This window comes from Copidosoma floridanum, unplaced genomic scaffold (genome assembly GCF_036245765.1).
Source record: "Copidosoma floridanum isolate Cflo_tuat_1 unplaced genomic scaffold, Cflo_Japanese_pri ptg000019l, whole genome shotgun sequence".
Classification (NCBI taxonomy): domain Eukaryota; kingdom Metazoa; phylum Arthropoda; class Insecta; order Hymenoptera; family Encyrtidae; genus Copidosoma; species Copidosoma floridanum.
In genome coordinates, this window is record NW_028321896.1 from 4,648,000 (window position 1) to 4,671,407 (window position 23,408).

The 23,408-nt window shown below is 35.7% G+C and overlaps 3 protein-coding genes across 8 annotated transcripts; 1 reads left to right on the top strand and 2 right to left on the bottom strand.

Moving 5' to 3' along the window:
* Window positions 1-607: 607 nt before the first annotated feature.
* Window positions 608-15,727, bottom strand: Rab5 (RAS oncogene family member Rab5). 5 transcript variants are annotated; one of them, XM_014361367.2, is made up of 5 exons: window positions 3,259-3,424; window positions 3,025-3,176; window positions 2,649-2,865; window positions 2,409-2,536; window positions 608-1,033 (listed from the first exon to the last, which is right to left on the bottom strand). In XM_014361367.2, exons 1-4 carry the CDS (start codon window positions 3,416-3,418, stop codon window positions 2,421-2,423), a joined length of 645 nt encoding a protein of 214 aa, XP_014216853.1. In that variant the 5' UTR covers window positions 3,419-3,424; the 3' UTR covers window positions 608-1,033; window positions 2,409-2,420. The 5 variants fall into 5 exon arrangements, with proteins under 5 accessions (XP_014216853.1, XP_014216854.1, XP_089448743.1 ...); XM_014361368.2 differs by having other exon boundaries at window positions 2,385-2,536; XM_089592617.1 differs by lacking the exon at window positions 608-1,033 and adding an exon at window positions 15,706-15,727 and having other exon boundaries at window positions 2,262-2,536.
* On the top strand, window positions 12,579-15,148 carry Kyat (Kynurenine aminotransferase). Of its 2 annotated transcripts, none has more exons than XM_014361371.2 (8): window positions 12,579-12,806; window positions 13,058-13,197; window positions 13,291-13,441; window positions 13,574-13,810; window positions 13,894-14,137; window positions 14,212-14,378; window positions 14,442-14,792; window positions 14,873-15,148. In XM_014361371.2, exons 2-8 carry the CDS (start codon window positions 13,058-13,060, stop codon window positions 14,930-14,932), a joined length of 1,350 nt encoding a protein of 449 aa, XP_014216857.2. In that variant the 5' UTR covers window positions 12,579-12,806; the 3' UTR covers window positions 14,933-15,148. The 2 variants fall into 2 exon arrangements, with proteins under 2 accessions (XP_014216857.2, XP_014216855.2); XM_014361369.2 differs by lacking the exon at window positions 12,579-12,806 and adding an exon at window positions 12,848-12,977.
* On the bottom strand, window positions 13,504-16,628 carry LOC106645483 (CIMIP2 protein GA14893). Its single transcript, XM_014361359.2, has 8 exons — window positions 16,579-16,628; window positions 16,371-16,506; window positions 16,201-16,297; window positions 15,945-16,120; window positions 15,706-15,868; window positions 15,361-15,613; window positions 15,172-15,283; window positions 13,504-13,533 (listed from the first exon to the last, which is right to left on the bottom strand). The coding sequence occupies exons 1-7, from the start codon at window positions 16,626-16,628 to the stop codon at window positions 15,187-15,189; spliced, it is 972 nt and encodes a 323-aa protein (XP_014216845.2). The 3' UTR covers window positions 13,504-13,533; window positions 15,172-15,186.
* Window positions 16,629-23,408: the final 6,780 nt, after the last annotated feature.

Here is a 23,408-nt window from a genome sequence, read left to right on the forward strand (position 1 = left end):
CTAAAATAAACGATGAACAGTTGGACTTTTTACTTATTTTTCGTTTATTAAATTATTACAAAGAGACGCAGATAAAAAGAAACCGGCCGAAGTTGGTCTCGAAGAAGAATAAACATCGTGACATTCACAAAAGCGCAATCGTTTGGTTTCCTGTTTTTTTTTTTTTTTTTTTTTTGTTTTCTTTTAATTTAATATTCACAAATTCATCATTTTCTCTATTCTCCTGTAGAGATTTCCAGACAATGGCCATTAGCTCATCAATACATTTTTTTTTTGTCGTTTAAATTATTATGCTCTATAATTTAGAGTAAAATTGTTGTACACAGTATAGTGTCTAACAAAGAGAATGCATAATTAATAATCATAGCAGCAGGAATGGCCTATCTTACAATATTTTCGTGCCAAAATTTTTTTCCGAATAATTATTACCATGTATTTATATTTATATATTTATATATATATTTATATACGTTATTCAACGAGTGTACATGTATATGCAAAAGTATACACGTACACGCGTTCATCTTAAATGTTTAGTTATTCTGCATACCATAATAATCATCATTATCATTACTTATAACACAAATCATATCACCAACATAATTTTTTTTTTTTTTTTTTTTTTATAATAGTATTGTGTATTTATATTATTTATAACGAACACCACTCACTTTTCATTTTTTGTTTCTTCACCTTTGTTATTAACATTACAAATGGGACCACTTCGTGCACACAATCATATCATTACGTAACAAACCTTGCAACTTTATCTGTACTCAACTTCCTCGCGTACTCAGAAAAAAAAAAAAATTAAGAACTTTGATGATAAATCGTCGAGTCGTAATTTGAAAATGAATACGCTTTTACCAGTGCGCGATTTACAATCACGCGTGTATGTTTGATTTCAATTGTTCATCATAATGCACGATTCACCTTCTACCACTTTTTGTAGTTTATTTACGGTGTATGATCCATTCAAATTGGTTGTGGACACGTTTGCGATGTATTTACTTTTCTTGATTATGGTACAAATCTGAAATCAAAGAAATATTGATATGAATGTGCATGGTTTGGCGAATTATTAAAAAAAAAGTCTGTTTATTAACTCTTTGAAATAAAACTTGATTAATATATGTGTAATAGTGATAAACCACGCTGAATTGTTTAATCCCCATTAGTAATCGATTGAAACGATTATTTGCCAGTCATTTGATTTTTAATCGTTCTGTAGATGTTACAAAAGCAGTATAATGCGTAATAAGTACTTACCACACCCAACTTGTAATAGTCAAAATATACAAACTATATATATATATATATATATATAGACATATTTATATTTATGAGTTTAAATGTGATTTATCTCCATGATGTAAAGAGAAGTTTGAATTAGAAAACAAAAAATGCAAAAAACGTGTTTTGATAAATAAAAATTTAATTTCGTTTCAGCAAGCTACAAATGAATTAAGGATACAAAATTGTTTGGTTCTCACCTCGTGGATATAATATACAATAATATCAGGATAGAGGAAAAAAAATAACAATCAACATTGATTCGACCCGACAAAAAGTTCATCATTAACAAATGTATGTGACGAGTACAATAAAAATATTGCGTGCATCATTACTTTCTAACCGGCTCGATTGCCAATATGCACATGCATTTACAGACTCTCACGTTTACAAAATCTAAGATACTTATATCGTTCACGTCGCATAAAATCAGTTACATTTTACAACAAATTATTCATTCATATGATCATTTTTTCTTAAAATTAATTATCTATGGAATACCCTATAGTAATGTGATAATAAAATTAAAATTATAATATGTTAAAGCAAGGCTTGCTTGCCTTGTAAATCTGCAATACATTTATAAACGTAATATACTCTGATAACTAAACTTTGCAATCCCTGCTTGGTAATACTAATAAAAAATTGTTTATTATAACCTTTCGATTTTTTCTTTCCGCATGATTAATTTTCTAATATATTTCAATTTGCTTTTATTTTTCTTCATCTAATCAATTGAGAACTTTGAGATCTCAATTAGGGTATAAATGCGCAGGCTACATGCATTCGTCTGCTATCACCGTTTTATAGTTTATAAAAATACATGTCAACGGTGCTCACAGAGGAAGCACACGGCACGTTATTTTCAAATCGCAAGTTTCGCGAGTTTGTTCTGTTCGAATGTTTTTTTTTTTTTTTTTTTTTTTTTGTATTTTCTTGTTGGTTTTTTTTTTTTTATTTTATTTTTTTTTTTTATATGCATTAATTTTTGTTGTTTTTGTTTATAGTTTAAACTTTCAAATCCAATGATCTTATTCCTCTCTTCAATTCGTTTATGGGATCATAAATTTAACTACTGCAAAAATAGATACCAATTTAGTGTGTGAAACACATACGGATTTAGTCAATCACTTGCAGCAGTTGCCGGTGGCTGGCTTTTGCCCATCCGATTCGACTAGTCGACGAGCACCCTGTCCACTTGTACTCGCGTTTCCTGCTTGTTCGTTCTTTGGAAGTTTCTTAGCTGTAACCACCGAATGATTATTTATACAGGATGAGCCAAAAATAAACATCGATTGAAAAAAATTATTTCAATTGTGTACTGCAACGAGGAATGAGTTATGAATCAGCATTACCAATAGCCAGGAATATATCGTTGACGTTCATCGCTGTCTTGGCAGATGTTTCCATGAATAGAAGGCCGTTCTCATCGGCGTACGCCTGGGCTTCCTCATACTCGACCACTCGCTTGCTGCCCAGATCCGCCTTGTTTCCAGCCAGCGCTATCACTATGCTCGGACTGGCTTGTCGTTGGAGTTCCTTCACCCACGTTGTCGCTCGCGTAAATGTGTCCTGTATGATAAAAGGACAAACATGACAATTATTGGTCCTTTTCTGTATCAATCATTCATCATTTCAAGTTCCATTGCTAACAAAGACCATTTGACACATCAACAAGACGGTAACAATGAAAATCAATCAGTCGAAAAAATGACACGTGTAACCACGGACCTGATTTGTTATGTCGTACACCACAATAGCTGCCTGTGCTCCACGGTAATACATGGGCGCAAGACTGTGATAGCGCTCCTGGCCTGCGGTATCCCAGATCTCGAATTTCACGGTCGTCTCGTCCAGGCACACGGTTTGCGTCAGGAATGCAGCTGAAAAAACGTCATCGTTGTAATTTTTTTCGTACCAACATTATTTGGTTAACGTATTTTCGGCGGAAAAAAGAAAACATACCTCCAATCGTACTTTCTTGGTACTCATGAAATTGGCCCTTGACGAACCTCAGTACGAGACTGGATTTCCCAACGGCCGACTCGCCGAGCAAAACCAGCTTGAACTGACATATTTTGCCCTGTGTGCCGTTCGGTCTCTGGACCGTACCCCGGTTAGCCATTTTGACCTAGAAAACGCACAACAACATGGATTTCAGACAATTGCCAGTTTTATTGAGAACAAAAAAAATGACTTATTCGTCGGGGAAGCATCTCGGTATACGTTAATGATCGAAATTTAATAAAAGAATCGAGGAGACACGTAAAACATACACTTTGGCCCGGCGAAAGATTTCACCAAGAGTTAATGCGACAAGATAACGGGCTTTTTGCGACGAACCGGTGTTTGGCAGATAAGCCAAATTGTTTGCGCTCTGGAAACCGAATAGGGCCATTTTCACGCATGTAACATGCACATTGACGATGAAGAAGTGAAAAATTTGGTAAACTCTCTTTCTCTTTGGATACACGCATACGCACACACGGTGTCTAAGTGTATAAATAATAAGATAAAACGTGTGTGTGTCGTATTGCAACAGCACTGACCAAATGAAATGCCTCTCTCTCTTTTATACACACCGGAAATGTTAATAATATGTAACGACACAGAAGAGAAAAAGAGTAAGGGGGTATAGTCAATCTCCTAATTGCATTAACAGAGTGGGTTCGACACAAACACACACACACACACACACACACACACACACACACACGTACACGCGTATTAACGTTTGCAAAAAATAAAACACTGGAAATCCCTTACTGCGAGAGACTTGAGCTGCTTGTTTTTCCTTCGCGTATCTCCTTTACGTAAATTTGAAATATCGCGAGTGACGATCGATTAGCTTCCAAGACGGTAAAATCATTGAATTATTCAGTGACTCGAATTGATAAATCAGACGAACGCTCATGCAGCCATGTACAACAATTTGAAGTACATGTATATGTGTACGTATAAACGATACTACACGCCTCCTGCTTTACTTCTGTTTTTTTTTTTTTTCTTTCTTTTTAATCGAATGATAAAGGCAGGAAAAAAAAACAAAAAAATTATCGTTGACCATTTAGGGCCTTTTTTTACTGTAGGTTTCAAGACCTGCTCTTACTTAAATTGAACCAACGTAAGTATCCCTCGAAAGAGCTTCGGATGTACGAAGCATTTCACGCTGTATTATCTAAGCAATGAAAATTTTGACGCCATCGGTACAAGGAAACATTTACAGTCAATGACAACTAAGCGAGGCGTGTATATAACGTATACACCCTGGGTCACACTCGCAGACCACACGTTTTATTCAACAAAAAAAATAAATTACAAATTATCGCGAGAGGTTATAGAGATTCGCAGCTTACACGTTCAGGTTGGTCAGTATTATACAGTGAAAACCAATGCGAGTGGACAAAAAAAAATCACACACCCTGTTTGTTTGCGCATCATAAAAATACCCGAACAAAGTTTTCCCGTCGTTGTCATTTCTATACATAAGTATATCTTATACTGTTGAGGCTGAGAGAGGGAGCCCTGAACTTGTGACCGCCCCCGCGCATCCAACACATCAAGCGAGACGTCACCTCCGCCATGGAGCACATATATATAATGTAATTACATATAGGTACAGCTGTGTACAATGACTACTTGACAAGTGTTTAGCTCCCAACTCCCGACTCGCGAGTGTATTAATACAAAAGCACTCGTGGTTTTTTCAACTCTACAAGTAATTCTTCGACTCGTCGTTTCATTCATCGTCGGTCCTTTCGCGTGTCTTTTACATATATTTTTAAGTACCTGTGCAGATACGCGGAAATGCTCTTTCCAACCGATCCTCCGCGATATTGCTGGTGGAAAAAAAAAAAAACACACGAGACATTGTCATTGATGGCAAGTAATATTGCAAATGAAGAGATACAAAGTTATTGTTACGATGTAACTATATATATACCCTTACGTTGAGCTCTAATATCTATACATGTGATGCATAATAATATGTATAATTCTACTGGCAAAAATTTTGATCGGAACTGTATATATCAACTGCAACATTAAGCTCGATGCATATAATAGGTACATACAGGATCTGATTGGTATTTTTTGTTAAGTGCCCACTTTTTTTTATAAATATTCGTAATAGTGAACATATAACATAATGTGTACGATTGCAAATTAAGATTAGAGAGAGATAACTTGTCGATATTAGGCGTGCACGAATAACAATAATATGTTGTTGCTTGCGAATCGGCCCTCATATTAACACTAAAGGTGCTTTTTGTCCAGCAACGAAAAAAAAAAAAACGAAATCATTTACCATAAACAATTCAATTTATAAAAATGCTGCCGACGCATTCGTTTAACAATAATAAATAGTGAAGGGGCCGCGTGTAGCGAGAACAAAAAGCCACATACCATTGAGCTCCAAATACTTTGTTTACAAATGGTGTATACATTGTTGTAGCAACTCGCGGAGCGCATACGAGCGAGAGAGATTCACTTATAAATACTCATAAATCTCGAGTGTCGCGCATAGCTCCGCAATTATACTTGCACACATACACTTTCTTTCCTTTTTACTTCCTCTCTCTCATTCATTCTCCTTTTATCACTCGTCACTTTTCACGCGTTTGCACACACACGCGCCTACGCTCGGTTCGCTTGTTTCGAGTTGTGTTTGCACACGTGCGTAATTAAGTATTTTAGTTTCGAATCGATGCGTCGAAAGAAAAAAGAAAAGAAAAAAAGAGTATAGACAAAGGAATACGCGAGTCACGTGTCGTGAGGCGCAATTATTTTATTTTTGAAGGACGAAAAAAAAAAAAAGGAGTGGAATCCTAAATTTTGAACCGTGTACTTAAATATATTATTTTCTTGACTTGTAGTTCTTTTTCTTTTTCATACGACGCCAGCGCTGGGTTTATTTAATTTCTACCGAAACAACGTTTTACGCTACAGAGGCTTTTTTAATAATTAACTCACAGTTCAATGTACTTTGAACGAATTGTGTAAACATTAACTTTTACACGATTTCGTAGTTGTTGGTATTATTTTCATGATAAAAAATTCTATGAATAAAAAAAAAAAAACTGTATCAAACGAGCTATAAACTCGTATAGCGGCCTTCGCAATGTAATGTAGGTACAAGTGATGCGCTTTTTCACCTTTGCAACTGACCTACAATTCGTCGGGTGCACTTTACACACAAGTTAGTTTAAATATAGTTTTTACAGCCACGACTGGTATAAAAGTATTGTCGAGCTTTTGTAGTTCCTCCAACGGACACATAGGCTTGAAAAACGTTCGGAGGAGCAAATTTGCTTTTCCACTTGTTAAAATTACGATTACACCAGGTGTTGGGTATACTTGTACTGTATACAATAAACATAAGTGCAGTGTACGCGAGCATCGGAGATTAGATAAGAACAAATTCCCACTAGCCCACCGCGTTCGATCCTGACAAAAACAAAAGCTTCGGGGCGCGGGACAGGAGTTCTGGATCCGTGAAAAAGAACACACACACTCCGTCGTGCGATTATCGTTAATTATCGTCTCTGCCCGATGACCGGAGAAAAATGACGGTTTGTTTGAGCCGTTGGTGCAGCCCAACAACGACACATTTATAAATTTACGCGCGATTAAAAATAAAAAATTGCGCGAGAACCTTTTTTTGCTCGCGTCTCCGCCTTTGGGACGGAAAGATAAATAGGTCGATTGTAGCAGCGTCGAAGTACAGAATATAATGTTTATTACCGCGACCATGGCTTTTTTTTTCTCTCTCTCAGCAGGGGCAGCACGCCAGAGATGAAAGTTCACGCGGCACCGAGTCAGCAGCGAAATAAGTAGGTACGTTGTAAACTCGACTGAACCAAGGAAACATCACGCACCGCAGTTTTGCGAGTAAACTTATACCGTACAGAAAACCAGAGTAACTTGGTTTGTGACATTTGGTTAAACTATCGAGCAAACAAACACCGAGGCGATAGAAGGACCCTCAACAACGACATTGTGTACAATAGGATAAGGAGTCGTTCCCGTAGTTCACAGATGCATAATATTGTATACTTGTAGGTGGGTGACAATGACATCAGGGAAAAACCGGGGCTCCTTAGGCGGTTCCACCACTACAATCACGGGGAAATCTCTGAGAATCTCCGTTCATCTCTCGCGATGCATGTTAAGCATCCTGCTTGCTTATAGTATTTGAGGTGTGCGCGCGCGCTCTGGAAACAGGTGACTTTGCAAAAGGTATGTGTGCACCTAGGTGTATTGGAAATTGGAGAGGCGCGTGAAGGGGAGAGGCTGCGTGTACCTCATGTGTACGATTTACATACACCTGAACTGCTCCTGGCTCCGTACACGTTATATCCAAGTAATACCTTTGGATGAGAGAGCAGCTGCCACCGTGTTTTGGAGCTTTTTATAACCTCGTGCGAATCCCTCTCTCGTTGGTAATGTGAATACTGATATGAAAAAAAGCATACAGAGACTAGTCGACTTTGACACTTCCTTGTGAAACGCGAACGCGACACAGATGACAGATCACTGCCAATTATTTACGTATTATACCTATACTATGGCTACATCCAGTGCACCGCGATGGATTATCGACACCGATCGCGTGGAGATAAACTATTTCAAGTACTCCTGAACAAATAAAAAAACACAAATACTTATCACTGCCAACTAGCATGTATATATATATTTCTACACTTATCATATCCACACACACGCAGAGAAAGAGAGAGAGAACTGTACTAATCGGGCGTCAGTAATATGATGTCAGTACGTGCAATGCAAGTATTCAGTATGCATGATACGTCCTACTCGTGTATAGGTGAGTATATGCATGTGAAAGACAAGAAGATAAAAAAAAAAATTAGTTTTAAAGAGAGAAAGACAGAGATAGAGACGGAAGTCACGCAGAGGAGACAGAGATAATCCAGCAGAGCGCCTGCAATGTGTATAACTAACTCTGCCTGCGCCACTTTTTCCTTCGTCCCTCTCTCTCGTTCTGCTCCGTTTTTTTTTCCTTTTCTGTATTCATGGCATGATACAGAGCTGTCCTATCCACTCGTCTCGTTGTCTACTGCTATTATGTGTCAACAATAGAACTGTTGGTGTTATGAGACCGAAAAATAACTCAACCGTGTATTTATTATTGATAACGACAAAGTATACTCAACGTGAGTTTTTCTGAAATATTTATCACAGTGTATGGATATAATATGGAGATACCTACTCTGCTCCAAAAAAACTCATGCCATTAATGAATATTATATACATGGTATGGTACACAGAGCAGAAAATATTGCACGCACAGAAAGATGATGCGTTATGTATATATTACAAGTGCAGCACGCATTGCACACACTGAAAAGACCGAGTGATAGATAAAGATACAACAGTATAACATGGGCGCCGCCGACATTATTATCGCGTGTAAGTCGTCCTCGTCATCTTCGTCGTCAACTATACGTATTAGGCTTCAATTTGCACGCAATACAGAGAGATACACGTACGTCCAAGGATGCTAGCTTATACGTATCGTCGTCATCGTTTTCCTGACGAACGTGCACACAACTTACCTAGCTCCCCGAGTGGTCCAATGTTTGAACTTTCTTCTCGCAATTAACTAGGAGCCACTATATAAGTACAACTTGTGTGTTAGGTGCAGCATACAAAAACACAGTCCATTGGAACAGCTGCAACAACACTTCTTTTTTTGCACTGGCTCCTCGTCGAGGAAGTCAGACACACACGCGCGCACGCACACACACAAACACACAAAGCGGGGACGAACCGACGAAGAAAACAGCAGGGGGAAAGCAACAAAAGAAACTAAGTTTTCCTTTTTCGATCGCGAATCGCGAGTACGTACTCCTCTTCCTAGCTTCTTTGAGTATCTGTCTATGTACGTATATTTTACGCTACATAAACGATTGAGTGATATAGAAAGAGAGGAAGAAAGAAGAACAAAACCGCGACGACGACGACGACGACGACGACGACGAACACACACTTCTGCTCTGCCAACAGCTCCCTGCCCTGCTGCTCCGTTCTGTCCGCCACCACAACACGAAGGCGCTGCTGCTCGTTTTCTCTCACTCTCTCACCTCTGTTTATACCTATATACAGTACGTTTTGGAGTTTAAAGTTTGATGAAGGCATTGAAGGCACGATGCACGATCCGTACTTACTCTACCAAGTATACCTACATCGAGTATTCTTGTACACCGACCCGCAGATTTCTCTACCAATCATAGCGCAATTATACTGTTATATATACATGTATGTGCATATGGCATTGACAGCATGAAAACGATGCATTGTGGGTGATAATGATAAATGATAACGATGATGAAAGTGAACTTCACCGCCCCCGTAGGGCACTCAACGTCACTCTCGCGCCCGCGCACTACCTTCCCTTTACACTCTTGGACACTTGACCAGTGACCATATGACGAGACAGCGTACGTGAATTTAAATTTAGTAAATAAATGACACGTAGGTAACATAAAAAAATATACAATAATCGTTGTAATTTAAATTTATATAGTTATACCTTGTCATAGCTGTTGGAATTGTCAATAATCCGAGTGGTATTCTTGTTAATATAGTCGTGCGAGTAATGTTAGAAAATGATTTCAAGTGTTAGATATACTTAGAGAAGAGTTTAGTAATTTATTAGCTGATTACATTGGATTGCAGTATCGTGTATACTGAAAATAATATCGAACAGCAAAACGATGGATTGTTTAACAGTAATATAAAGGTTCTATTACAAACAAAAACCTTTATGAGTTTCAAATTGATGTAAATTTCTAACAATGATTAACTTGTTCAAATAATCGTCCAAATGTATACAACACAACTTTTCACAATATGAACAATACCTGGAGAAACAAGTTTTGTATTGCCAACAAGTTTTGTGTATCCATTACTACTGTCATTGCACATGTGCATTGTAATCACTGAAGAATTTCTTACAATTGTATATCACGTATGTGCATACATGTAACATGTACCTCTCTGGGCCTCAGTAAGGCCAATGAGAATTTACACACAGAGGTATCAAATGGATCTACAATTGAATGTGGATACACCCACAATTACAGCAGTTTTTGGGTATTAATCAAGATACGAAATAAGGGGGTGCATGTAAGCATGACGTAGTTGTAGATGGGAAACATTGCTACGTATTGTGTACCTACATCATTTATATCTACGTGTGAAAATTCGTGTTACAATAATTCGTAATTGTAACTTATACTGTGTAAGCTCATATGATTACATCTACTGTGTATAAGTATATAGGTATGTACTGAATTTCGGCGCAGCAGAAAAATAACAGGCACAACACGAGCCAACCTCTCTTTCTAATGCCTTCACCTCCACCACTCCATCGAGAGGTCAATCCCTAATTATTTGTTACTTTATTATCATATAGAAAATAAAAAAAATACACATTCCATAGTACCACTCATGCACGCTATGTCTGGGGCGTGTATTATTTATCTTATATATACACCAGCGCAGCCCCTCGATCCTCCTCTTCTTAATTTTTTTGATGGTTTAAAATACGCACCCGGTGTCACTGTCACTCGTAATGAGGCCCAGGAAAGCTGCAGCAGCACCGCCCGAAGATGGAACCTGCAGGTTGACGTCGCCGTTGCACCTAATGTAACAATAGCTTCCGTGCTGGACTATCCACCAATCTGTGCACTTTGTACTCGAGGATGTGATGTTTTTTCACTTGGTTATCCAGAACCAACAAGCACTACCTATACCACTTTTGCGTCGTTTGCACTACTTTTCAATCCAACTTGGTTGATAATCTTCAATTCTCTGCACTGACTCTCCACTGACACTGGACACTGGCCTGTCGCATTCGCATGCACACACGACGTCGTTGTCACAAATCTTCCTCGATCTTCTTTTCGAGTGTATTCCTACTTACTGATATTTGGGTAAGAACAGAAGATACGTAAAAGCAATGCACGGCAGTATATTCATGTATAGTGTGTACAAGTATACGTATATGCATACACTGTGAACAATTCTAACTATTCCGAAACACGGCAAGGACGGAGCCACCGAGGATGATGATAAATCGACTGATTACATTAAATATTTACTAAGTAAACTGACTTGCTCAAATTGCTTAGATCTCCCATGGTCTTCTCTCTCTCTCTCTCTATTCTGTAATTTCTGTTCGTCGTTCCTTGTTCCTTGCAATTGATTCGGTTCGTTCCACCTGATGGTTAGCGGATTATTTTAAACACAAAATTTGACAGTTAGCAGTAACTTTCCCTATTATTTAGTTCAACAAAAAGTAGATAGAGAGAATCAAATTGCCTTTACGTCAAATGATTCGCGATAGGCGAAGATCGTCCAAAAACTGTATTCCATAAAAATGTGCAGGAACTTATCTTTGTTATGTTAGATAACTGCATGAATTTCCAAACAATAAGAGTTGACGCACATTCTTGCTAGACACTTCAAAATAAATGAATTAAATTCTTATTCGTCAAGGTTATGGATTATATTATTGGAATACCGAAAATCTAAAATGTAAATTTTTTTTCAGCTAAGTAGTTGTGATCGGTAACGTAGAAAATCTAAGTAGTAACGATTGAAAAAAACACGCATGAAACACAACTCTGTTTTAATGGTAATAAGAATTTTAAAAATCGTTTAAAATATGTTAATTGTAACTTTACCAAATGTTGAATCTTAAATATTACATCTGTTGCTGCAAATACCTAATATTTTTTACCACGGACTTGATCTGACATTCAACAAGTTGAATACAGGCAGGGAGAGGGGAACTGTAGATGAAGGCCAAAGCTAAAGGGCTTTAACTATCCAAAGACTTTTAAAAATTGCGCAACCGATTCTGTCGAGATCGGTACTTTCGCTCAAATATGTCACGCAGTTATACTATACTTTCAATCGACCATGCATGTCACAAAGAGAAATAGCTTTTGTTTTTTGATGATTTTCGTAAGAGTAATTTTAAATAAAAATTTTTTATAAACATAAGTACATATTATTTGTTTTATACTTTCTACATTATTATTACAAAAATGTACTCTTGTTCAAATTGCGTTGGCTAGGTACATATTTATTTATTAAATAAACAACTTGGAAATAAATAAACTTGCATTTAAATTTTCTGCCAAGTCATCTACAACGTCGATTATACCTCGTGGCGTAAACTAATTTTCCCTACGATTACAAGCACGATAAATGTATCGATAAGATATAGCTTTTATTTAACTCAAGCACGTACGTCAATACATATGTATGTATAAGAGACACGTTGTACCACTAAAAACGTCTGTCTGCTTTATGGAGCTTCACACGAGTATTTACAATCACGTGCGACATTTGTGCTCAGTTAAATAAATACCTATGCTGACGCGAGTATTTGCGAAAAACCGATCAAGGAGACATTTAATTTTCCCGGCTGCGCAAGTGCCACTGCATGCCATTTTCATTAATAAATTGTCTTAACTTGTGTAAGTTGCATATTGGTTTCTTCATTTTTTCTTCTCTATTGTTCATTTTCTTTCCATGAATTTTAATGCAATATAACGTGAGACTACCACTAGAGATCGACAAGCAATAATTTAAGTGTTATTTTTGCTGATTTGATACTGAAGTTTATGTTGTCTAAATATTATTGGAAGGCTAGTGATATACACATCACGTTTTGCTGGACAATTTCATTTAATTATCATTTTAAGTGTACTCTGTGTTATTTTCCTAGATGTGGGCTAGGGTTCCATTGCTGAGAACAGCTGCAAAAGCTCAGTTGTTGAATAATTCTCTAGGGACTACTTGCAAAGTTACAACCATGTCTAAGTTTGATTTGCCTGATCGTTTCGTGGGAAATGACAAGTCTGTCTGGTTCGTAAATATCTCATTTTTTATAAACTTTACTAAGTATGAGTTTAAATCAATCTTCATTAAAAATTTTTTTTCTTTCTTTTTTCTTTGAAGGGTTGAGTATATTGAGCTTTCATTGAAGTACAAGCCACTCAATCTTGGACAAGGATTTCCAGATTTTCATGCTCCAGAAAGTGTGAGGCAGGCTTTGGCTAAAACTACTCTTGGTGAAAATCCTCTTCTAAATCAATATACAAGGGGTTTTGTAAGAATTTTAATACTTCATATAGAACGCTATTTGTTGTCAAGTGTTGTGTAACGAGACTTGTCTTGTACAGGCGGTTTTCCCAACATTTCCTATTAACAGAAAATTTTTTAATGATTACTTATTTTGCAGGGTCATCCAAGATTAGTCAATGCTCTTGCCAAATTGTACTCAAAGCTCATAAACAGAAATTTGGATGCAAACAGTGAAATTCTTGTCACAGCTGGAGCATACGAAGCTCTGTATGCCACACTTCAAGGTCATACCAATCCAGGAGATGAATGGATTGTTATTGAACCATTTTTTGATTGCTACGAACCTATGATAAGGGTAGCTGGAGGTGTCCCTAGGTTCATACCATTAAAACCGGTAAATATAATTCACGATAATATTTCACGAAACTGTTTTTTATAACACTGAAATGTAGTTTGATACCTATAAATAAATTTCAGACAAAAACCAGTGGTAAAATTTCGTCTAGTGATTGGAAATTCGATGAAAAAGAAATGGAAAGTTTTTTCAATGAGAAAACAAAGGGTATCATTGTGAATACTCCGCACAACCCCATAGGCAAAGTATTCACGCGTGATGAATTACAATTCATTGCTAATTTGGCAAAAAAATGGAATACACTTGTAGTATCAGATGAAGTGTACGAGTGGTTGGTTTATAAACCATATGAACACATAAGAATTGGTAGATAAAAAAGCGTTGACTATTATTTTACACAGTATTGGCGTAAATAAATAAATTACTATTTGTTTTTTTAGCATCACTACCTGATATGTATGAAAGAACAATTACAATTGGTTCCGCTGGCAAAACTTTCAGTGTTACTGGTTGGAAGACTGGCTGGGCTTATGGACCAGCAAATCTTATGAAAAATTTACAAATCGTTCATCAGAACTCACTTTACACTTGTACAACTCCACTCCAGGTATATATTTAAATTAAAATTAATTAAAAGTGTATGTTTTTAAAACTTGTTCTTTTTTTGTAGGAAGCAGTTGCTATAGGATTTGAAGAAGAGCTGAAAAAGTTTGGACAACCAGACTGTTATTTTACAAGTCTTGCAGAAGAATTAATGCCGAAACGAGATTACATGGCTAAGTTTTTATCTGAAGTTGGCATGTATCCCACAGTACCTGAGGGAGGATATTTTATGGTAGCAAATTGGACTGCTTTAAAAGACAAAGTCACGTTGGAGGAAGAAACTGATACTTACAAAGATTACAAGTTTACTAAATGGATGACGAAAAATGTTGGAATTCAAGGCATACCACCCTCAGCATTTTATAGCGAGGAACACAAGTATTTAGGAGAAGATAACATCCGGTATTGTTTTATCAAGGTGAAGTTAAATGAATATAAATACTCAAGAGTTAATCTACGTTTTGCACAATTTCAACTAATTTTTTTAATACTTTGCAGAAAGATGAAAACCTCAAACAAGCAGAAGAAATTTTAATGAAGTGGAAATCGCAAAAATGAAACAAGTTTACAGGTAAAGTACAATACTGCCACATGTTTTGTGATTAAAGCTACGAAAAACTTGTACAGAGCTTACTTACAAAAAATTTTGAAAGTTTTTATTTTTTTACATTGGAAAAATTATTTTCCTACCATGTAAAACCTTTATCCCTTATCAACAGAATTATATTGTATAGGCAATTTGTCAAAATGTTAATAAAAAAACGATTATAGTAATTGAATGTTGTATTATGAATTACCGGTAAATGTTTAAGTTAGGACATCTTGCACTTTCTTAATTCCAAAAGAAAAAGATGATCTTGAATAAGTCGATGCGCGTCTTTGGAAGAGACTCCATAAGTAGCACCGATTCTAGGAATTATTTTTGTTCAAATGATATGAGACAATTGGTTAATACGATAACCATACAAAAGAATGGAATTATTTACTTTTCTTTGGCTCCAGGAACGTGGCCAGTATAAGATGGCATGAGGGCAGTATCTTTTCGATAAACTTCATAGCCCTTAGGGGAAACTTGGTGAGAAGTTTCTACTTTTTCATCCGAAAAAATCGCCACAGGAGCCCACTCGGTTCTTTTCTTATAGAGATAATTTGAAGTAAAGTCGCGCAAACCGTCATTGGCCATAGCTTTTCTCGTTTTTCCGAAGTGAACGCGGCGATAAGGTATGTATCCCGTGTATCCTGATGATTTATAAATTTACCAGTGTTTTTATATAATTGAACGGACTATAATGTTATCAGTTGCGCGTAAAAACAAATTTTTCTTTTTTTACCGTTTATGAAATATTTCTCCGGATTCAGATTGTCCATGAAGTAAGGCGAAGCATTGTAATCTTTGGGTTTCTCGTATCTTTCGTTCACGGGCTGGGACTTGAGAAAACCAACGCGCTCAGGCCGAACCATTATCAGGGGCAATTTGAATTTACTCCGAAGCAGCTATAAGGTGATGGAAGGTAAAACTTAGTTTTGCATCGTACTCACTAAGGAAGAATAAAATATTCAAAGACTCAACCAAGCGTTCCTCAACATTGTTGGGATGCCTAACGCCACTTTGGAGTTCGATGGTTTTGCGCAAAAGCTCGCGCGAGGCTTTCTTCTTGAGTTGTTGCCGCTCAAAATCTGCGATACCTTGAATTGCCTGAATTTCGAAGGGTTTGTCTCGTTCATCGCCCATTTGTGGCACAAAACCTGAGAGCGAATGTTTGTAAATGAACAAAAACAGAAAAGTTACTTACGAAAAAATAGCTATTTAATACCGGTAACATTACCTGTATAACCTGAAAGCATCGGATGTGCGTAGATCGGATCTGTCCTCTCCGATCTGGACCTAACGATCTGTAGGTCGGCTTTCGTTGGTTTTACTGTCTGAATAACGGATAGATGATGGTTTTTTATTAACATGCATAACGAAAAAATTTCATACAATGAACGAGTGTACTTCGTGCGTTGTTTCCCTATCAACGAGAACAAGTTCCTCCGCGTGATCAACTGCTGGGTCAAGTAATGTTTCGTGAGTGAGATCCCCGTAAGTTTTACCGTAGACGTAACGATTACGCGGTACGTATCCGGTGTAACTGAAAAGTAACCGATAAACAGACCCTAGAGTCGAGAGCGGGGCAATAATCACCGTCGAGGAATCCTATTACCCGGGCAAATAGTAAGGCTCGTTTTTCTGGAGAATTTCAACGCCAACCATTTCTGGGGTTTTAACTGGTAATTTTGCGTAAGAATAAAGGTGCTTCTTATTCACATTAAAATTTAGAACAAGTACGATGAGGTTAACTAGTAATTTTGACCCTCAAAAACAAAAAACGATCGATAATATTCCGTACATTAGCACATATATGTATATATAAATACATATATACATATTGCATAAACATTTACAGTTTATAGATCGACCATCAATTACCTAACTTCTGAATTGGAAGTTCAGTAATTCATACTACTTACATACAATTTTAATATAACATTGTTTTTGGAGTTTGTTGACATGCGGCACCAATCATCGACATGTCGCGACCGCGACAGTTTTAGTACAGGTTGACACTAGCGCCGCCCGACCTTGCGGTGTTACCACGACACCACGTAACCACGACCTATACGTCACTTAACTGCTGGCAGCATTTGCAAAATACAGACACGATATTGGGTGTATTCCGCAAATGCTGCCAGCAGTTAAGTTACGTAGGTCGTGGTAACGCCGCATGGTCGGGCAGCGCTAGCGTCAACCTGTACTAACTGTCGGTGGGTTCCGCATGTCAACAAACTTTGATATTTTTTACTGTTTTCGCTCCCATGCCATCTGATATTTCGGAGTTTGTTGACATGCGGAACCCACCGACAGTTAGTACAGGTTGACGCTAGCGCTACCCGACCATGCGGCGTTACCACGACCTACGTAACTTAACTGCTGGCAGTATTTGCGGAATACACCCATAGTCCGCAGGCTAAGTATACGTCCTTAACCGCCTTTTTCACTAACGTTTAGAATAATGATTGAGACAATCAATGATTGTATCATGAGTTTTTGTATAAAGTTCAATTTATACAAATAAGTTGGTAAATATAGGCACACATAATTAATATTTAAACATTTTAAGCTGTATAAATATATAACATAGATTCCAAATATGCATTATTACCGCTGGAATATGCTAACAAAACCAAATATCCGTCTTTCTTACCCAGCAAAATAATAGGTATCTGTATAATCCTGTATCAATTTATTGCACACATGCGAAATGTTCAATGACAGTAAACAATGACATAATTTCAAACTTTACTTTTAACTCTTCATTTCACACGTAATTTTACAATGCAATTGATAAATTATTATTCATACAAAAGTATTAATATTCTTATAGGAGGTCGATTTTCAGGCAAAAGATTATTTGTAAACTTGCCGTAAACAGCACAGCCAATGTCAACTTTTTATTTTCTATCTACACAACTAGTTGCGGCTGGTTTTAGCGTTTCAGATTTCTAAACTAAAAAGTGGCCCTAAAATTCTGAAGGAAAGCTTTAGATATTTTAGGTCCTAGAGCCATGTTGTCAATTATAAACCAGCCGCAACTTATTTGACAGATACAAAATAAAAATTCAACATTTTCTGTGCTGTTTGCGGCAAGTTTACAATTTTATCTATTACTCGAAAGTATAAATGTATAGGAGGTCAATATTCGTATAAAACATACACTGTAAACTTGCCGCAAGTAGCAAAAACATCGTTAATTATTTATTTTGTATCTATTTCAAGAGTTGCGGCTGGTTTATAAGTGACTAAATGGCTCTAGGGCTAAGCTGCCTAAAGCTCTCCTTCAGAATTTCAGAAGCAATTTTTGGCCAAAAAAATCACGACCGCTAGATGGCGCTGATCCTAATGATTATAACTACTTATAGTAGAGCCATTTAATCAATTATAAACCAGCCGCAACTAATTTCGTAGATACAAAATAAATAGTTAAAGATAATTGTGCTACTTGCGGCAAGTTTGCAGTGTATGTTTTATACGAATATCAACCTCATATATATTTATACTTTTGGGTAATAGATGAATTGTAAACTTGACGCAAACAGTGCAAACAACGTTAACTTTTTATTTTATATTTATGAAATTAGTTGCGGCTGGTTTATAAGTAATTAAATGGCTCTAGGGCTAAGCTGCCTAAAGCTCTCTTTCAGAATTTCAGAAGCAATTTTTGGCCAAAAAAATCACTACCGCTAGATGGCACTGATCCAAATGATTATTACTACTTGTAGTAGAGCCATTTGATCAATTATAAACCAGCCGCAACTGATTTTGTAAATACAAAATGAAAAGTAAACATTGTTTGTGCTGTTTGCGGCAAGTTAACAATGCATTTTTTACACGAATATTGACTTCCTATATATTTATACTTTTATGTAAAAGATAAATTGTAAACTTGCCGCCAATAGTGCGAACAATGTTCACTTTTTATTTTGTATTTATCAAATTAGTTGCGGCTGGTTTATAAATAATAAAATGGCTCTACTATAAGTATAGTAATAATCATTTGGATCAGCGCCATCTAGCGGTAGTGATTTTTTTGGCCAAAAATTGCTTCTGAAATTCTGATGGAGAGCTTTAGGCAGCTTAGCCCTGGAGCCGTTTAATCACTTATAAACCAGCCGCAACTTTTGAAATAGATACAAAATAAATAATTAACGATGTTTGTGCTATTTGCGGCAAGTTTACAATTTATCTATTACCCGAAAGTGTAAATATAAGGGAGGTCGATATTGGTGTAAAACATACACTGCAAACTTGCCGCAAGTAGCTCAAACATCGTTAATTATTTATTTTGTATCTATTTCAAAAGTTGCGGCTGGTTTATAAGTGATTAAACGGCTCCAGGGCTAAGCTGCCTAAAGCTTTCCATCAGAATTTCAGAAGCAATTTTTGGCCAAAAAAATCACTACCGCTAGATGGCGCTGATCCAAATGATTGTTACTATACTTATACTAGAGCCATTTAATTATTTATAAACCAGCCGCAACTAATTAGATAAATACAAAATAAAAAGTTAACGTTGTTTGCACTGTTTGCGTCAAGTTTACAATTCATCTATTACCCAAAAGTATAAATATATATGAGGTTGATATTCGTATAAAACATACACTGCAAACTTGCCGCAAGTAGCACAATTATCTTTAACTATTTATTTTGTATCTACTAAATTAGTTGCGGCTGGTTTATAATTGATTAAATGGCTCTACTATAAGTAGTTATAATCATTAGGATCAGCGCCATCTAGCGGTCGTGATTTTTTTGGCCAAAAATTGCTTCTGAAATTCTGAAGGAGAGCTTTAGGCAGCTTAGCCCTGGAGCCGTTTAATCACTTATAAACCAGCCGCAACTCTTGAAATAGATACAAAATAAATAATTAACGATGTTTGAGCTACTTGCGGCAAGTTTGCAGTGTATGTTTTACACCAATATCGACCTCCCTTATATTTACACTTTCGGGTAATAGATGAATTGTAAACTTGACGCAAACAGTGCAAACAACGTTAACTTTTTATTTTGTATTTATCTAATTAGTTGCGGCTGGTTTATAAATAATTAAATGGCTCTAGTATAAGTATAGTAACAATCATTTGGATCAGCGCCATCTAGCGGTAGTGATTTTTTTGGCCAAAAATTGCTTCTGAAATTCTGATGGAAAGCTTTAGGCAGCTTAGCCCTGGAGCCGTTTAATCACTTATAAACCAGCCGCAACTTTTGAAATAGATACAAAATAAATAATTAACGATGTTTGAGCTACTTGCGGCAAGTTTGCAGTGTATGTTTTACACCAATATCGACCTCCCTTATATTTACACTTTCGGGTAATAGATAAATTGTAAACTTGCCGCAAATAGCACAAACATCGTTAATTATTTATTTTGTATCTATTTCAAAAGTTGCGGCTGGTTTATAAGTGATTAAACGGCTCCAGGGCTAAGCTGCCTAAAGCTCTCCATCAGAATTTCAGAAGCAATTTTTGGCCAAAAAAATCACTACCGCTAGATGGCGCTGATCCAAATGATTATTACTATACTTATAGTAGAGCCATTTTATTATTTATAAACCAGCCGCAACTAATTTGATAAATACAAAATAAAAAGTGAACATTGTTCGCACTATTGGCGGCAAGTTTACAATTTATCTTTTACATAAAAGTATAAATATATAGGAAGTCAATATTCGTGTAAAAAATGCATTGTTAACTTGCCGCAAACAGCACAAACAATGTTTACTTTTCATTTTGTATTTACAAAATCAGTTGCGGCTGGTTTATAATTGATCAAATGGCTCTACTACAAGTAGTAATAATCATTTGGATCAGTGCCATCTAGCGGTAGTGATTTTTTTGGCCAAAAATTGCTTCTGAAATTCTGAAAGAGAGCTTTAGGCAGCTTAGCCCTAGAGCCATTTAATTACTTATAAACCAGCCGCAACTAATTTCATAAATATAAAATAAAAAGTTAACGTTGTTTGCACTGTTTGCGTCAAGTTTACAATTCATCTATTACCCAAAAGTATAAATATATATGAGGTTGATATTCGTATAAAACATACACTGCAAACTTGCCGCAAGTAGCACAATTATCTTTAACTATTTATTTTGTATCTACGAAATTAGTTGCGGCTGGTTTATAATTGATTAAATGGCTCTACTGTAAGTAGTTATAATCATTAGGATCAGCGCCATCTAGCGGTCGTGATTTTTTTGGCCAAAAATTGCTTCTGAAATTCTGAAGGAGAGCTTTAGGCAGCTTAGCCCTAGAGCCATTTAGTCACTTATAAACCAGCCGCAACTCTTGAAATAGATACAAAATAAATAATTAACGATGTTTTTGCTACTTGCGGCAAGTTTACAGTGTATGTTTTATACGAATATTGACCTCCTATACATTTATACTTTCGAGTAATAGATAAAATTGTAAACTTGCCGCAAACAGCACAGAAAATGTTGAATTTTTATTTTGTATCTGTCAAATAAGTTGCGGCTGGTTTATAATTGACAACATGGCTCTAGGACCTAAAATATCTAAAGCTTTCCTTCAGAATTTTAGGGCCACTTTTTAGTTTAGAAATCTGAAACGCTAAAACCAGCCGCAACTAGTTGTGTAGATAGAAAATAAAAAGTTGACATTGGCTGTGCTGTTTACGGCAAGTTTACAAATAATCTTTTGCCTGAAAATCGACCTCCTATAAGAATATTAATACTTTTGTATGAATAATAATTTATCAATTGCATTGTAAAATTACGTGTGAAATGAAGAGTTAAAAGTAAAGTTTGAAATTATGTCATTGTTTACTGTCATTGAACATTTCGCATGTGTGCAATAAATTGATACAGGATTATACAGATACCTATTATTTTGCTGGGTGAGAAAGACGGATATTTGGTTTTGTTAGCATATTCCAGCGGTAATAATGCATATTATAAAATACGGTTACGATATTGAAAAACTTTAGGTTCTCAGTCCTGTCGAGCTTATAATTGTAAATATAGTAACTTCTAAAAAAAAAAAGTTTTCTTTGTATTATTTACTTCAATTAAACTGATGTCTCTATTTTTTCAGCTCTACACGTGTATTGAAAATCAAACGTCGCACGAGTATGATTTTAAAAAAGCCTCGATTTATTAGATTACATAGATCAAAAAAAAGAAGAGATATCTTACAAAAACAAGATTTGGGCTCGGGCAACATTAAATAAACAAATCAACTGTTTTTATTTCTTTTACAGCATTATTGAACACAACACGAAAATAAACACTTAGTTGTGCAGTTAATCAGTCTCAAAAATTCTAATAGTAGATATACAGCACTTTTTACCGGATTTTTGCGGATGCAAAATTGCAAACTCATCGAAAATTTTTCTCGGCTTCAATTGCCACACCCCTAGTCTATACTTGTACCTAGAAATTATTTGACCTGGAAACATAAACAGCTTTTATGTTAAGGGAAAGTTGCCTGATTGGTTGATGATATTCAGATTGTTGTAAAATTTTATTTTTCACTTTCTTATGTAAATATAGTGTTGTCAGAGTATTATTTATTAAAATATTGAACAAAGTGAAAGTTAAACTCTACAAATGTGTTTAAAACGTAGTGTTTATGCAGCATAAAAATTATTATGTATGTATTACATAGAAAATAAATATTTTAAAAAATGTATACAGGAGTTCTAAAAATTAATTGACCTTAAATTGGATACAAAGGGTTTGTTGCTGATTTTGCAATTCAACCAATCAACATGCACATTATGATGGTCTAGATATTTTGTCGAAAAATAAAGAAAGCTAGACGTTAATTGAGATGGTTAAGTTTCTAAAGTATAGAACAATGCATACCTAATTAAAAAAATTTTAATTGAATTTTTGTGCTTTTTTTCATGTGTAAATACAAATAATGCCGGGGTAAATTTGTAAATTCAATTGATCAAAGCATAGTTTTTAAAGCCAAAAAAGTGATTATTCATGTCAAAAGTATATTTGCATGATACATCTAGTCCTAAATAAAATTTTTTAATTAAATCTTTACATATTTTTCAAGGAATCATCTTTAGTTTCAAAACATATTTGTAACTTCTAGATGGATAAAAGTTTTTTTTAATCTTCCTGTATATATATAAAAAAAAATAAATACATTAGTTATTGGGTTGTTGGAATTCAACCGTAATACTATTTACACCATCGGTAATGTCGGTGCACTCTGCATTAGCAATGGAGTGTATATACACACATACATACATGTTGTATCCATGGATAACATGACCCATGATCAATAATATTTTTCTTGTTATATTTATTTCTATAAAGATTATTTAATTTCTGCCTCAATGTTATCCAGATTTGCTGCTTTCGTTGTAAACATGTAGTTATACACACATACATAGACATTTCTATGTTTACATACAAAAGGACGATTACATTTACGTTAATAATATTTTGTAAATACC